At 44.9% G+C, this 14,539-nt stretch overlaps 1 protein-coding gene across 1 annotated transcript; it reads left to right on the top strand.

Moving 5' to 3' along the window:
• Positions 1-2,044: 2,044 nt before the first annotated feature.
• On the top strand, positions 2,045-4,444 carry LOC138648818 (uncharacterized). The gene is made up of 5 exons (XM_069738757.1): positions 2,045-2,104; positions 2,187-2,255; positions 2,461-2,653; positions 2,813-2,915; positions 3,749-4,444. Exons 1-5 carry the CDS (start codon positions 2,045-2,047, stop codon positions 3,951-3,953), a joined length of 630 nt encoding a protein of 209 aa, XP_069594858.1. The 3' UTR covers positions 3,954-4,444.
• Positions 4,445-14,539: the final 10,095 nt, after the last annotated feature.

Below are 14,539 nucleotides of genomic sequence, written 5' to 3'. Positions count from 1 at the left end.
ATGCACCCCATGATCCTGTTTGCCTTGGCAGCTGCTGCCTGGCACTGGCTGCTCCAGGTAAGTTTATCATTAACTAGGATCCCCAAGTCCTTCTCCCTGTCAGATTTACCCAGTGGTTTCCCATTCAGTGTGTAATGGTGATATTGATTCCTTCTTCCCATGTGTATAACCTTACATTTATCATTGTTAAACCTCATCTGCCACCTTTCAGCCCAAGTTTCCAACTTATCCAGATCCATCTGTAGCAGAATACTATCTTCTCTTGTATTAACTGCTTTACATAGTTTTGTATCATCTGCAAATATCGATATTTTACTGTGTAAACCTTCTACCAGATCATTAATGAATATGTTGAAGAGAACAGGTCCCAATACTGACCCCTGCGGTACCCCACTGGTCACAGCGACCCAGTTAGAGACTATACCATTTATAACCACCCTCTGCTTTCTATCACTAAGCCAGTTACTAACCCATTTACACACATTTTCCCCCAGACCAAGCATTCTCATTTTGTGTACCAACCTCTTGTGCGGCACGGTATCAAACGCTTTGGAAAAATCGAGATATACCACGTCCAATGACTCACCGTGGTCCAGCCTATAGCTTACCTCTTCATAAAAACTGATTAGATTGGTTTGACAGGAGCGATTTCTCATAAACCCATGCTGATATGGAGTTAAACAGTTATTCTCATTGAGATAATCCAGAATAACATCCCTCAGAAACCCTTCAAATATTTTACCAACAATAGAGGTGAGACTTACTGGCCTATAATTTCCAGGGTCACTTTTAGAGCCCTTTTTGAATATTGGCACCACATTTGCTATGCGCCAATCCTGCGGAACAGACCCTGTCGCTATAGAGTCACTAAAAATAAGAAATAATGGTTTATCTATTACATTACTTAGTTCTCTTAGTACTCGTGGGTGTATGCCATCCGGACCCGGAGATTTATCTATTTTAATCTTATTTAGCCGGTTTCGCACCTCTTCTTGGGTTAGATTGGTGACCCTTAATATAGGGTTTTCATTGTTTCTTGGGATTTCACCTAGCATTTCATTTTCCACCGTGAATACCGTGGAGAAGAAGGTGTTTAATATGTTAGCTTTTTCCTCGTCATCTACAACCATTCTTTCCTCACTATTTTTTAAGGGGCCTACATTTGTGGTTGTGTCCGCAGCGTTTCATCCGCAATAATCTGCATGCGTTGTGTTTTCCTATATTTAACATTAGGAACGCAAGTGTCTGCGTTTGATTGCGTTTGGTGCGGTAAACGCTACATTGTAGTAATTTTAGAGGCGTCAATTTGCCGCCTAGAAACGAATGCGTTTGTTTGCGGTAGAAATGCGCCAAAAAACGCATTGCTGTCTATGTGAACGCATGCGGCCGCAAGCACATGCATTTGCTTGCGTTTGTGAACCCATGCGTTGCACCAGAGAAAAACATGTCTAGACACTGATTAGCCACCCCCCACCTACAAGGTGATAAAGGGAGAGAGTGGATAGTTGCAGGTCACTACACAGCAGACAGAGAAGCTTTCCAGACGCAGAAGAGCAGGCACAGGAATGAGGCTATGTGCACACGTCAGGTTTTTTTCCTGACAAAATCCGGAGAATTCTGGCAGAAAATCGCGTTTTTTTCCGTGCGGATTTTTCGCGTTTTTTTCGCGGATTTTTTGCGGATTTTCTGCGGATTTTTTATTTTTTTTTTTCCTGAAAGTCAGTTTGGCTTAGAAATCCGCAAAAAGAATGAGCATGTCCATTTTTTTTGCGGAATGCGTTTTTTTTGCGGAAAAAAACGCATCCATCTGAACAAAAAATCCGGAATGCATTCGAAATGATAGGATGCATATTTTTAGCGTTTTTGATGTGGAATTATAGCGTTTTTATAGCAAAATTCCGCAAAAAAAAACGCTAAAAATCCGGACGTGTGCACATACCCTGAATCTACACTCAGAACAATGTGAGTCTATCCTAGCCAATGCCTTTATTTTCTATTTTCTGTCTCTACATGTCCTAATTTCTTTCTGCATGCATGCATCAGAATGTCTTCTTCTGATGAGGAGCAACGTCCTGGGCCTTCTGAAGTAGAACATGTCAGTGAAGTGAGTACTCACCTCCTCAGATTGGTAAGTATTCACTGTCACATCTACACATATGACAATTTTTTTTTTCTTTTTTTTTCAGAGCACTTCTACTGCGGCAGAGGCTGGGCAGGAGCAGCGGGGTCACAGTCGATTGTCAAGTCGGCAGCGTGTAAGTATACAAGGCTGACTGTTTACTGTATCCTCACTTTAGTATTCTTGAATCTCCCTTTCTGTACTTTACTGTTTCTTTACAATTTTCTTCTGGACTCCTTTTGTATCTTGACTTTCCTTATTCATGCCATTTCTCAGCCTCTGTTTTCTTTCTTTTCCTTATGTTAATGTATCCAACATTAATGTCTTTATTTAATTTTTAGGTTCCAGAACGGGATGAATACCTCATAGAAAATGACCTCCTCATCTCCCTGGTCCAGGAGCGAGTCCCATTGCGGGACACCCGGGTTCCACAGCACTCGGACAACGTGACGATCCGGCGCCTATGGAATGAGGTGGCCAAAGCGATGTGGGATGGCTGGGACAACGCCCCTACTCGGGTCCGAAATGCATTTGGTAAGTATTGCACTACAGTGTGAAGCAGCAGAGACCTTGGCCGTGCTCACACAACTGTGTGTGATGAGAGAAACTCTCAAGAGTTTCCCTCATCACACACAGTTGTGTGATCCCGGCCAAAAGTCTATTGTCTAACCATTCTTTTTTGTTTTTCAACAGTGCTCAAAGTCAAAACACGTTGGCGTTCGATGAAGGATCGCTTCAGCAAGTACCTGCATCAAGAGAGCCGTGTTCCCAGTGGTTCTGGAGCAAGGATCCAAAGGTACAAATACCATCGCATTCTGGCATTTTTAAGACCGATCCTTGCCCAGAGAAAGTAAGTACCGTATTTTCCGGTTTATAAGACGACTTTTTGACCCCTAAAAATTGTCCCAAAAGTCGGGGGTCATCTTATACGCCGGGTACGGCGTGTGCAGGGAGCGATCCTGGATGTCGGCGTGTGGTTCCCAGGGTCTGGAGGAGAGGAGACTTTCCTTCAGGCCCTGGGATCCATATTCATGTAAAAAATAAAGAATAAAAATAATAAACATGGATATACTCACCCTCGGACGTCCCCTGGCTCACAGCGCTGCTAGCGTCTCCCTCCGTTCCTAAGAATGCGGTGAGTGAAGGACCTTCGAAGACGTCGCGGTCACATGAGCGGTCAGGTGACCGCGACGTCATCGAAGGTCCTTCACTCACATCATTCTTAGGAACGGAGGGAGACGCTAGCAGCGCTGTGAGCCAGGGGCCGTCCGAGGGTGAGTATATCCATGTTTTTTTAATATTTATTCTTTATTTTTTACATGAATATGGATCCCAGGGCCTGAAGGAGAATCTCCTCTCCTCCAGACCCTGGGAACCACACGCCGTATAAGATGACTGGGCGTATAAGATGACCCCCGTCTTATACGGCGGGCATATCCCAAGTTCCATATTTTATATGGAAAAGTTGGGGGTCATCTTATACGCCCAGTCGTCTTATACCCCAGAAAATACGGTATTTCTCCTGTGCATTAGGTTGGGTTGTATTGCCATAATCTGTATGTTTCTATTCAACAGGAGTTGGCGTTTGGTACATTTTTGGTATTAATTTTTTGTTTCCTTTTTTCACAGCACATGGAGCAGCACTGTTGGCACAGGTTCTGGAGCGGTCCTTCATCAGACAGCCACGGACCCGTCCCAGCCATCCTGCAGCAAGCTGGTCCATCAGGTCTTCCCCTTTCCCAGTCCTCTGCCTCTGCCCCTTTTTTGGGGGGCTCCTCCCGGCACCGGCAGAGGGCATCGGATAGGTCCCTCATGCCCAAGTTTTTGCACTTGAGCTCGGTTTTTCACGATGGACTCAAGGCTTTGGGTGACCGAATGGATATTGCCATTAGTCACATGAATACACGTATCCAGGAGGTCAACAAAAGCCTTGACCAAGTAAAAGCCGACCTCCAGAGGCCAGCACATCCCTTTTTTTTTAACCAAATTGAACAGGGCATCCTGGAACACCTTACTCCTGATCTCCAGCTTAGTGTCATGCAGGCCTGCAATGCTGCTTACATGCAGGCTATGCAGCAGAGTCGGTATTTTCAGCAGACAGTGGCGGCATATCCACCTGTGCCTTCACTGTTATGATTAACCTCAATGCCGACCTCTGCTGCATACCACTGCATTGCCACCTCTATTCCTAGCACTGCCAGACACCAGTACAGCACTACCACCATGCCGAGTGATGTAGGACAGCCCTCCGCCACCACCATGACAACCGCTGCTCCTGCTTGGACCTCCTCCACTGACACCACGATGCAGAAGCAGGACCCTGGCATGGCCTTCAGCTCCACCACCACGATGCAGCAGGACCCTGGCATGGCCTTCCGCTCCACCATGATGCAGCAGGACCCAGGCATGACCTTCCGCTCTACAAGCACTATGGACTCTGGCATGGCCTTCCACTCTACGAGTACTATGGACTCTGGTATGGCCTTCCACTCTACGAGCACTATGGACTCTGCCATGGCTGCACGCTCTACCAGCACAGTGCAGCTGGACCCTGACAGGTCACCAACCACGACCATGCCACGACTTATGAGCCCACCGAGGCTTCCCAGAGCCCGGCGATCCCAGAAAGGGAGAAAAAATAAAAAACAGCGTACTATCTGTATTCCTCTCTCCCCCCTCACCTCTCAGTGTGTCTGTAATGTCAGGTTTGTCTCACCCTTCCAGTGCGTCTCAGGCCTCTCATGTGTCAAGCCCTGTCTCTGAACTACCAGACCCCACAAGTTTCATTGCCCCTTCTCCTGCCACCCCTGTGTCGTCCACACTTAGCCAGGCCACACAGCTTCACACCCCCCGTTTCCATCACTCTACCCCAAGCAGGCGCAGTTAAATAAAAAGTGTGTGTATATAACAAAATAAATCATGTTTTTTGCCCCCAATTATGTGTGGTTTAATTGTGTATTTCGCCACCGGCAACACACACCGTGCGCCGAACACTTTATTTTTTGGCCACATCATAGCTCTAGTAGTTAGCAAGTAAAGACTGCAGCTTTGTGTGTCTTTAGTATAGAGATATGAGGTGGGCCACAAAATTAATACTTGTATTATTTCCATAATCTCTTCCTTCTGCTTAGTTTATGACTAGTGTTGCAGACTGAAAAGAAAATGGCGGCAATACAATGCAGAACTATACTCAACAGGTCAGGTGTCCAAAAACTCATTAGTTAGGACACCTGACCTGGCGAGTAGAGAACTGTTGTGAATTCTGTGGCAGAGCTCCCTCCTGTGGTCACAAGTGGTACTGCGGCTTCTGAGTTTCCTTCCTCAGGTGATGTGGTGAAGTCGTTAGGTGCTGCTCTATTTAACTCCACCTAGTGCTTTGCTCCTGGCCTCCAGTCAATGTTCTAGTATTGGTCTTGCTTCCTCCTGGATCGTTCCTGTGGCCTGTCTGCTCTGCATAAGCTAAGTTTTGCTTGTGTTATTTTTGTTTGCTATTTTTTCTGTCCAGCTTGCTTAATTGGTTTTTCTGGCTTGCTGGAAGCTCTGGGACGCAGAGGGAGCACCTCCGTACCGTTAGTCGGTGCGGAGGGTCTTTTTGCCCATCTGCGTGGTTGTTTGTAGGGTTTTGTTGACCGCAAAGTTCTTTCCTATCTTCGGTCTGTTCAGTAAGTTGGGCCTCACTTTGCTAAATCTATTTCATCTCTGCGTTTGTATTTTCATCTCTACTCACAGTCATTATATGTGGGGGGCTGCCTTTTCCTTTGGGGTATTTCTCTGAGGCAAGGTAGGCTTATTTTTCTATCTTAGGCCTAGCTAGTTTCTCAGGCTGTGCCGAGTTGCATAGAGAGCGTTAGGCGCAATCCACGGCTGCCTCTAGTGTGGTTGGATAGGATTAGGGATTGCGGTCAGCAGAGTTCCCACGTCTCAGAGCTCGTCCTATGTCTTTTGGTTATTGTCAGGTCACTTTGTGTGCTCTGAACTTCAAGGTCCATTGTGGTTCTGAATTACCTAATCATAACAAAGAACTGCCTTGTATAACCTCCATTTTATCTTCTGTGTACGTAATCTATTTCAGACAAAGTGAAGGGACGATGGCGGTCATACAAAGCATATCTATGCTCACCTGGACATGTGTCAGAAATAGCGAATTCATGAGGCTGTTATATGTGCATCATGAATTCATTATTTCTGACACCTGACTTGATGAGTATAGATCGGTTTTGTATTACAGCCATTGTCTCTTCAGTCTGTGTCCAATGGATACTGCAGAACAGAATCAGGACGCAATGACGTCAACAACCTTACCACTAAAACAACATGGCTGCCGTCACACTAGCAGTATGTGGTCAGTATTTGTAAGCCAAAACAAGGAGTGGAACAATTAGAGGAAAAGTATAATATTAACATATCTAGCACCTCAACTTTTATCATCCATTCCTGGTTTTGGATTACAAATCCTGATATTAAATACAAACCAAATACTGCAAGTGTGAAGACAGCCTTGGTTTGTAGAGGAAATACATAGGAGACACGGTCAAGATACCAAAAACTAAAGTTTATTAACAAGAAATATTAGTAACATTTAAGAAAATAACTGGTACAGATAAAATCCCAACAGGATATTTACACAACATTGTCCTGCCATGACACACGTCCAATATCTGAATCAAAAAAGGCAGCAAATTGGTCCCGCATGTGCCCAACTTCAGCAGTTGACCGCAGCGGGTGATGCTGGTAATCGGGCAGTGGGTGTGCAACTGGCTCATCCAGTTCAATGTTGGGACGCTCCTTAGCCATTATGTAATTGTGCAGAACCACACAGGCTTTGACCACCTCGTCGACTGTCTCCATTTTTAGATTAATGGCTGATGCAAGAATGCGCCATTTTGAGACTAGAATCCCAAAGGTACACTCAACTGTTCTTCGGGCCCTGGTCAGTCTAGTTAAAAATCCTTTTAGTGCGGTTCAAGTCCCGACTGGAATATGGCTTCAGTAGGTTTTCACACATCTGAAAGGCCTCATCACCAACCATAACAAATGGCATTGGTGGACCTTGAGTGTTGGGGAGAGGCCGTGGAAAATTAAAATTTTTGCAATACACACGGCGGCCCATATCAGAGTTCTTAAAAGTCTGGGAATCGTTGCCACGGCCAAAAGCTCCAGTGTCCACGGCGATGAAGCGACAGTCTGCATCGGCTATTGCCATGAGCACAACAGAAAAATATTTTTTATAATTGAAGTACTCCGATCCTGTTCTGGCTGGTTTATATAATGTGCTTTCCATCCACCGCTCCCAAACAGTTGGGGAAATCACACACACTCCAGAATTTTTCTGCAATTCCAATCCACATGTCCAAGGTGGGTAGGGGCATAAACTCATCCCAGAGTACATTCCACAAAGCCTGGCAGGTGTCCGCAACTATTCCGGACAAGGTGGATATTCCAAGCCGGTATTGGAAGTGGAGGGATGATAAACTTTCTCCGCTTGCCAGAAATCTGGAAAAAAAAAATTACAATCAATTCTATTTATGGTGTTGTTATGCTAAAAACATAAAGGAAAATACCAAAAAAATACATGTCAGAACACCCAAAATTAGCACTGCCATTGGTTTAGATTTGTTACGTACCTTAATGTAACCAGCAGATGTTCCTCTGGTGGAATCGCTCTACGGAGCTGGGTGTCCTGTCTCCGTATGGTTCCTTGGACACAAGCAAGCAAATCCCGGAAAGAGTCTTGCGACATCCTTGTATATTCATGGAATTTCTTCGGGTTGGCATTTAGCTCGCCATACAGCGTGCGATAGGCTCCACGTCTTTCACGTAGGTCAATAATGGGGTGTCTCCAAAAACGCCTAAGCCGTGTCCTTCTCCATCTTTCGCGATTTCTGTCTTGCTCCCAAGCAAACGCACAGGCAAGAAACAGCTTGATGCTTAAATCCAGGTTGAAATAAAAGCTCTCCATGCGAAGATCCATCATGACACAGGGTACAGGAGCAAAATCTGAAGATTTCAACTGTTCAAGGGTCTATATAAAGATATCCCATAATACACGCCCTCTGTAGTCACATTGGCGGTGTCTGGTTATCTAGATTTTTCTCCTGTGAAATAGGTCACCATGCGCACCAAAACCGCAAACGCAGGAAAAAACGTATAGAAAAGCGTGCAAATGCTGCCTTTTTTTAACCACATGCGTTTCTGCATGCGTCTAAAAAACGCTGCGTTTGTACGTGTTTATATGCGTTTTTTCCTGCACTTGCGGATGCGGATTAAACGCTGCGGATTCTAACGCAAATGTGAAACTAGCCTTATACGGACGTCTGACTGCGCCCTTAGGTGAAATGTTTATTGGGGTGTGACTCTGCTACAGATGCAGTTTAAAGCATGGTGGCCAGATCAGAAGCCAGAGTCTCTGGACGTTCATTTGAAAGACAAAATATTGGCAATACGGTATAATCGATTCACGATTGTCTTCTATAGACTGGAAAACAAAGGAATAATAAAGAGCCCTGGTTCTGCAGTGATGACATTTGTCAGATCATTCTGCCCCCCAGTAGACATTTTCCAGACGTTTCTGATTGCGACAATCTCAGAGAGGTTTTCTTCGGTATGACAATTTTGTTCTACTCTTGTGACAGTTCATATACATTGTTTATTTCAGCTCTAGATAGAGAGATCCTCATCACAGCTGCCGTCGCTCTGCGGGATGTGCGGCGCGGGGGAACATTTCAGCCGCATAAATAGAGACATGTTATTATGCTTGATGGATGGACTGTGTATTCAGGCTGCTGTCCCGTGGGGTCTCCTGCAGCTCGCCGGGATTACTGCCATGCTAAACATCCCCTAAACAATTTCATGGTGAATGAATGTAAGGCCGGCGTCACACACAATGTATAAAAAAACGAGAATCGCACAAATGTTTCATGAACAGTGATCCGTGTGCAGTGCGAGAATGCGATTTTTTTCTCAAAAAAGTATCCATGTGTCATCCGTATGGCATCCGTATGACATCCGTATGGCGAGATTTTCTCGCCAGCTTGCAAAATGGACATATAATGGATTAATGGGCACAAAAATTCATGAAAACATATATATATACAGTGGGGCAAAAAAGTATTTAGTCAGTCAGCAATAGTGCAAGTTCCACCACTTAAAAAGATGAGAGGCGTCTGTAATTTACATCATAGGTAGACCTCAACTATGGGAGACAAACTCAGAAAAAAAAATCCAGAAAATCACATTGTCTGTTTTTTTTTAACATTTTATTTGCATATTATGGTGGAAAATAAGTATTTGGTCAGAAACAAACAATCAAGATTTCTAGCTCTCACAGACCTGTAACTTCTTCTTTAAGAGTCTCCTCTTTCCTCCACTCATTACCTGTAGTAATGGCACCTGTTTAAACTTGTTATCAGTATAAAAAGACACCTGTGCACACCCTCAAACAGTCTGACTCCAAACTCCACTATGGTGAAGACCAAAGAGCTGTCAAAGGACACCAGAAACAAAATTGTAGCCCTGCACCAGGCTGGGAAGACTGAATCTGCAATAGCCAACCAGCTTGGAGTGAAGAAATCAACAGTGGGAGCAATAATTAGAAAATGGAAGACATACAAGACCACTGATAATCTCCCTCGATCTGGGGCTCCACGCAAAATCCCACCCCGTGGGGTCAGAATGATCACAAGAACGGTGAGCAAAAATCCCAGAACCACGCGGGGGGACCTAGTGAATGAACTGCAGAGAGCTGGGACCAATGTAACAAGGCCTACCATAAGTAACACACTACACCACCATGGACTCAGATCCTGCAGTGCCAGACGTGTCCCACTGCTTAAGCCAGTACATGTCCGGGCCCGTCTGAAGTTTGCTAGAGAGCATTTGGATGATCCAGAGGAGTTTTGGGAGAATGTCCTATAGTCTGATGAAACCAAACTGGAACTGTTTGGTAGAAACACAACTTGTTGTGTTTGGAGGAAAAAGAATACTGAGTTGCATCCATCAAACACCATACCTACTGTAAAGCATGGTGGTGGAAACATCATGCTTTGGGGCTGTTTCTCTGCAAAGGGGCCAGGACGACTGATCCGGGTACATGAAAGAATGAATGGGGCCATGTATCGTGAGATTTTGAGTGCAAACCTCCTTCCATCAGCAAGGGCATTGAAGATGAAACGTGGCTGGGTCTTTCAACATGACAATGATCCAAAGCACACCGCCAGGGCAACGAAGGAGTGGCTTCGTAAGAAGCATTTCAAGGTCCTGGAGTGGCCTAGCCAGTCTCCAGATCTCAACCCTATAGAAAACCTTTGGAGGGAGTTGAAAGTCCGTGTTGCCAAGCGAAAAGCCAAAAACATCACTGCTCTAGAGGAGATCTGCATGGAGGAATGGGCCAACATACCAACAACAGTGTGTGGCAACCTTGTGAAGACTTACAGAAAACGTTTGACCTCTGTCATTGCCAACAAAGGATATATTACAAAGTATTGAGATGAAATTTTGTTTCTGACCAAATACTTATTTTCCACCATAATATGCAAATAAAATGTTAAAAAAACAGACAATGTGATTTTCTGGATTTTTTTTTCTCAGTTTGTCTCCGATAGTTGAGGTCTACCTATGATGTAAATTACAGACGCCTCTCATCTTTTTAAGTGGTGGAACTTGCACTATTGCTGACTGACTAAATACTTTTTTGCCCCACTGTATATATATATATAGTCTATATACACTGCTCAAAAAATAAAGGGAACACTTAAACAACAGAATATAACTCCAAGTAAATCAAACTCCTGTGAAATCAAACTGTCCACTTAGGAAGCAACACTGATTGACAATCAACTTCACATGCTGTTGTGCAAATGGAATAGACAACAGATGGAAATTATTGGCAATTATCAAGACACCCTCAATAAAGGAGTGGTTATGCAGGTGGGGACCACAGACCACATCTCCGTACCAATGCTTTCTGGCTAATGTTTTGGTCATTTTTGAATGTTGGTTGCGTTTTCACACTCGTGGTAGCAGGAGACGGACTCTAAAACCCACACAAGTGGCTCAGGAAGTGCAGCTCATCCAGGATGGCACATCAATGTGAGCTGTGGCAAGAAGGTTTGCTGTGTCTGCCAGCGTAGTGTCCAGATGCTGGAGGCACTACCAGTAGACAGGCCAGTACACCAGGAGATGTGGAGGGGGCCGTAGGAGGGCAGCAACCCAGCAGTAGGACTGCTACCTCAGCCTTTGCGCAAGGAGGAACTGGAGAAGCACTGCCAGAGCCCTGCAAAATGACCGCCAGCAGGCCACAAATGTGCATATGTCTGCACAAACGGTTAGAAACCGAATCCATGAGGATGGTCTGAGTGCCCGACGTCCACAGATGGGGTTGTGCTCACAGCCCGACCCCATGCAGGACACTTGGCACTTGCCACAGAACACCATGATTGGCAAATTCGCCACTGGCACCCTGTGCTCTTCAAAGATGAAAGCAGGTTCACACTGAGCACATGTGACAGATGTGACAGACGTGACAGAGTCTGGAGATGCCGTGGAGAGCGATCTGCTGCCTGCAACATCCATCAGCATGACCGGTTTGGCAATGGATCAGTAATGGTGTGGGGTGGCATTTCTTTGGAGGGCCGTACAGCTCTACATGTGCTCGCCAGAGGTAGCCTGACTGCCATTAGGTACCGACATGAGATCCTCAGACCCCTTGTGAGACCATATGCTGGTGCGGTTGGCCCTGGGTTCCTGCTAATGCAGGACAATGCCAGACCTCATGTGGCTGGAGTGTGTCAGCAGTTCCTGCAAGATGAAGGCATTGAAGCTATGGACTGGCCGGCCCGTTCCCCAGACCTGAATCCTATTGAGCACATCTGGGACATCATGTCTCCCACCAACGCTGCACCACAGACTGTCCTGGAGATGGCGAATGCTTTAGTCCAGGTCTGGGAGGAGATCCCTCAGGAGACCATCCGCTGCCTCATCAGGAGCATGCCCAGGCGGGAGGTCATACAGGCATGTTTAGGCCACACACACTATTGAGCATAATTTCCTTGTTTTGAGGCATTTCCACTGAAGTTGGGTCAGCCTGTAATTTGATTTTCCACTTTGATTTCGAGTATCGTTCCAAATCCAGGCCTCCATTGGTTAATAAATTTGATTTCCATTGATGATTTTTGTGTGATTTTGTTGTTAGCACATTCAACTTTGTACAGAACAAAGTATTCAATGAGGATATTTCATTCATTCAGATCTAGAATGTGTTACTTGAGTGTTCCTTTTATTTTTTTGAGCAGAGTATATATATATATATATATATATATATATATATATATATATATATACAGAATATACAGTATATGTCAGTGAGACACATATATATATATATATATATATATATATATATATATATATTTATATATTTAATACAGAGCTAGATAGCAGAAAAGCCGGTAATTCAATTGTCTGCTTTTGCTAAATCCTTACCGAACCCGACAGGATATGAGACATTGTTTACATACAGTAAACCATTTCATATCCGTTGGATTTTTATATATCCCTCACAAATAATGTTAGAAGTGTTTGTGTGTAAAATTTGGGAGCTGTAGGTGTTAAATTAAGGGGTTAATTCACAGAAAATATAGCCCCACAGTGTGAAGAAATCATAAGAGACTGCGGGGTGGGATCTCGGGCCGCGCGTGCACGCAGGTGCAGTTAGCAAGACATCAAGTGATGTCAGTGGACGGGCAGCGCTAACTGCGCATGTCCAAGGCCTAATATGACAGCGCAGGCGCCGGGACGATTGAATAATGCTTCCACCTTATCAGAATGCAGCATTAGTACTGCACAAGGTGGCTCTTTTAGTTACAAACACCTGGGGGGGACTGGTTCCCTTTAATGTGTGTGTGTTTTTAACCCTTTCCTACTATTGGATTAACGATAGGTGTTGTCACGATTTGGACTGGCGAGTAAACTGGGACCAGGGGCACCTTTCCTGGCCCTAGCTCTAGGGGGCGCCCTAACTCGCCCTGTTCCCCGGGATACCTCAGATGGCGAGGATGCCGGGGCCTCCACCCTCGCCCTGTCTCCTGACTGCTGCCCTGCGTCTGTCCCCCTCCCCCACCCGGGGAAGAGAGGCGCTACTGTGTACAACTGTACACCAACCCGACAAGCAGGGTAACAAAGACAAGGGTAAAAAGAAAACTCCACTCACACAAAATATGCTCTCACAAATAACAGAGGTATTCCCCAGGGTGTGAAGGACGGAGAGGGTAAATAAAGCAGATAAGGATGAGGAATTTTCCAAGCGTACAAACCATACAACTGTCGCACAATAAATTCCTCCAGCTCTCCAAACACCAGCTCCTCACTACTCCAGGTCTTTCAAGCAAGTGCTATCTCAGACAAGGATCTAACCAGAAGGCCTAGCTTTTATAGGAGAGAGGAGTGGCTAACCGAGCACAGCTGACAGCAGGAATTTCCACAAGCCTATTAACCCCTGTCCTGCTGAAAGAAAACAAAACACTTAATACACAGGAGAAGCGCTTCTTCTCAGCGATGAAGCAGAAGCCATCAGACGCCGTGGTCTTCTGGTACTGCTCTGTCGCGGTAACTCCGTGACATAACCCCTTCAGATGGATTTACATAGTGGGACTTGACAGATCATCGGAAGGTATGGGATATTGTTGTTTTTTGTATTTTACCTTTTTTTACAGAGCAAGGGTCTTCAGGTGGATTACCAGTATAATAAACTATTCCAACAACCTGTGTATTTATTTCATTAAAAGACTTTGTAATAATGTGTGTGTGTTTTTTAACCATTTCATACTATTGGATTAATAATGGAAAGGTGTCATAATTGACGCCTCTCCATTATTAATCTGGCTTAATGTCACCTTACAATAGCAAGGTGACATTAACCCTTCATTGCCCCATATCCCACCGCTACACGGGAATGGGAAGAGAGTGGCCAAGTGCCAGAATAGGCGCATCTTTCAGATGTGCCTTTTCTGGGGTGGCTGGGGGCAGATGTTTTTAGCCAGGGAAGGGGGGGGGGCAATAAAAATGGAGCCTCTCCAGGCTATTAATATCTGCCCTCAGTCACTGGCTTTACCATTCTGGCGGAGAAAATTGCGCGGGAGCCCACGCCAATTTTTTCCGTGATTTAACCCTTTAAATTAATAGCTAGAGCGCCCAAATTTTGCTCATACACACTACTAACATTAGTAGTGTGGAATCTGCAAAAAAAGGGATATGAGATGGTTTACTGTATGTAAACCATGTCTCATATCATGTCGGGTTTGAGAAGGAGATAGGAAAAGCCGGCAATTGAATTAAGCTCTCTAGCGCTGTATAAAATATTAATATACATATATGTGTCTCACTGACACACATTTATATATATATATATATATATATATATACAGT

The sequence above is a fragment of the Ranitomeya imitator genome, chromosome 9 (assembly GCF_032444005.1).
Source record: "Ranitomeya imitator isolate aRanImi1 chromosome 9, aRanImi1.pri, whole genome shotgun sequence".
NCBI lineage: Eukaryota > Metazoa > Chordata > Amphibia > Anura > Dendrobatidae > Ranitomeya > Ranitomeya imitator.
This window is presented reverse-complemented; position numbering and strand designations above follow the sequence as displayed.

Excerpts from the sequence above, each read along its gene's own strand:
- LOC138648818 (XM_069738757.1), top strand. The coding sequence starts at position 2,045 with ATGTCTTCTTCTGATGAGGAGCAACGTCCTGGGCCTTCTGAAGTAGAA. Across the intron at positions 2,654-2,812 it reads TCGGGTCCGAAATGCATTTG|TGCTCAAAGTCAAAACACGT; the intron begins GTAAGTATTGCA and ends GTTTTTCAACAG. Across the intron at positions 2,916-3,748 it reads TCTGGAGCAAGGATCCAAAG|CACATGGAGCAGCACTGTTG; the intron begins GTACAAATACCA and ends CTTTTTTCACAG.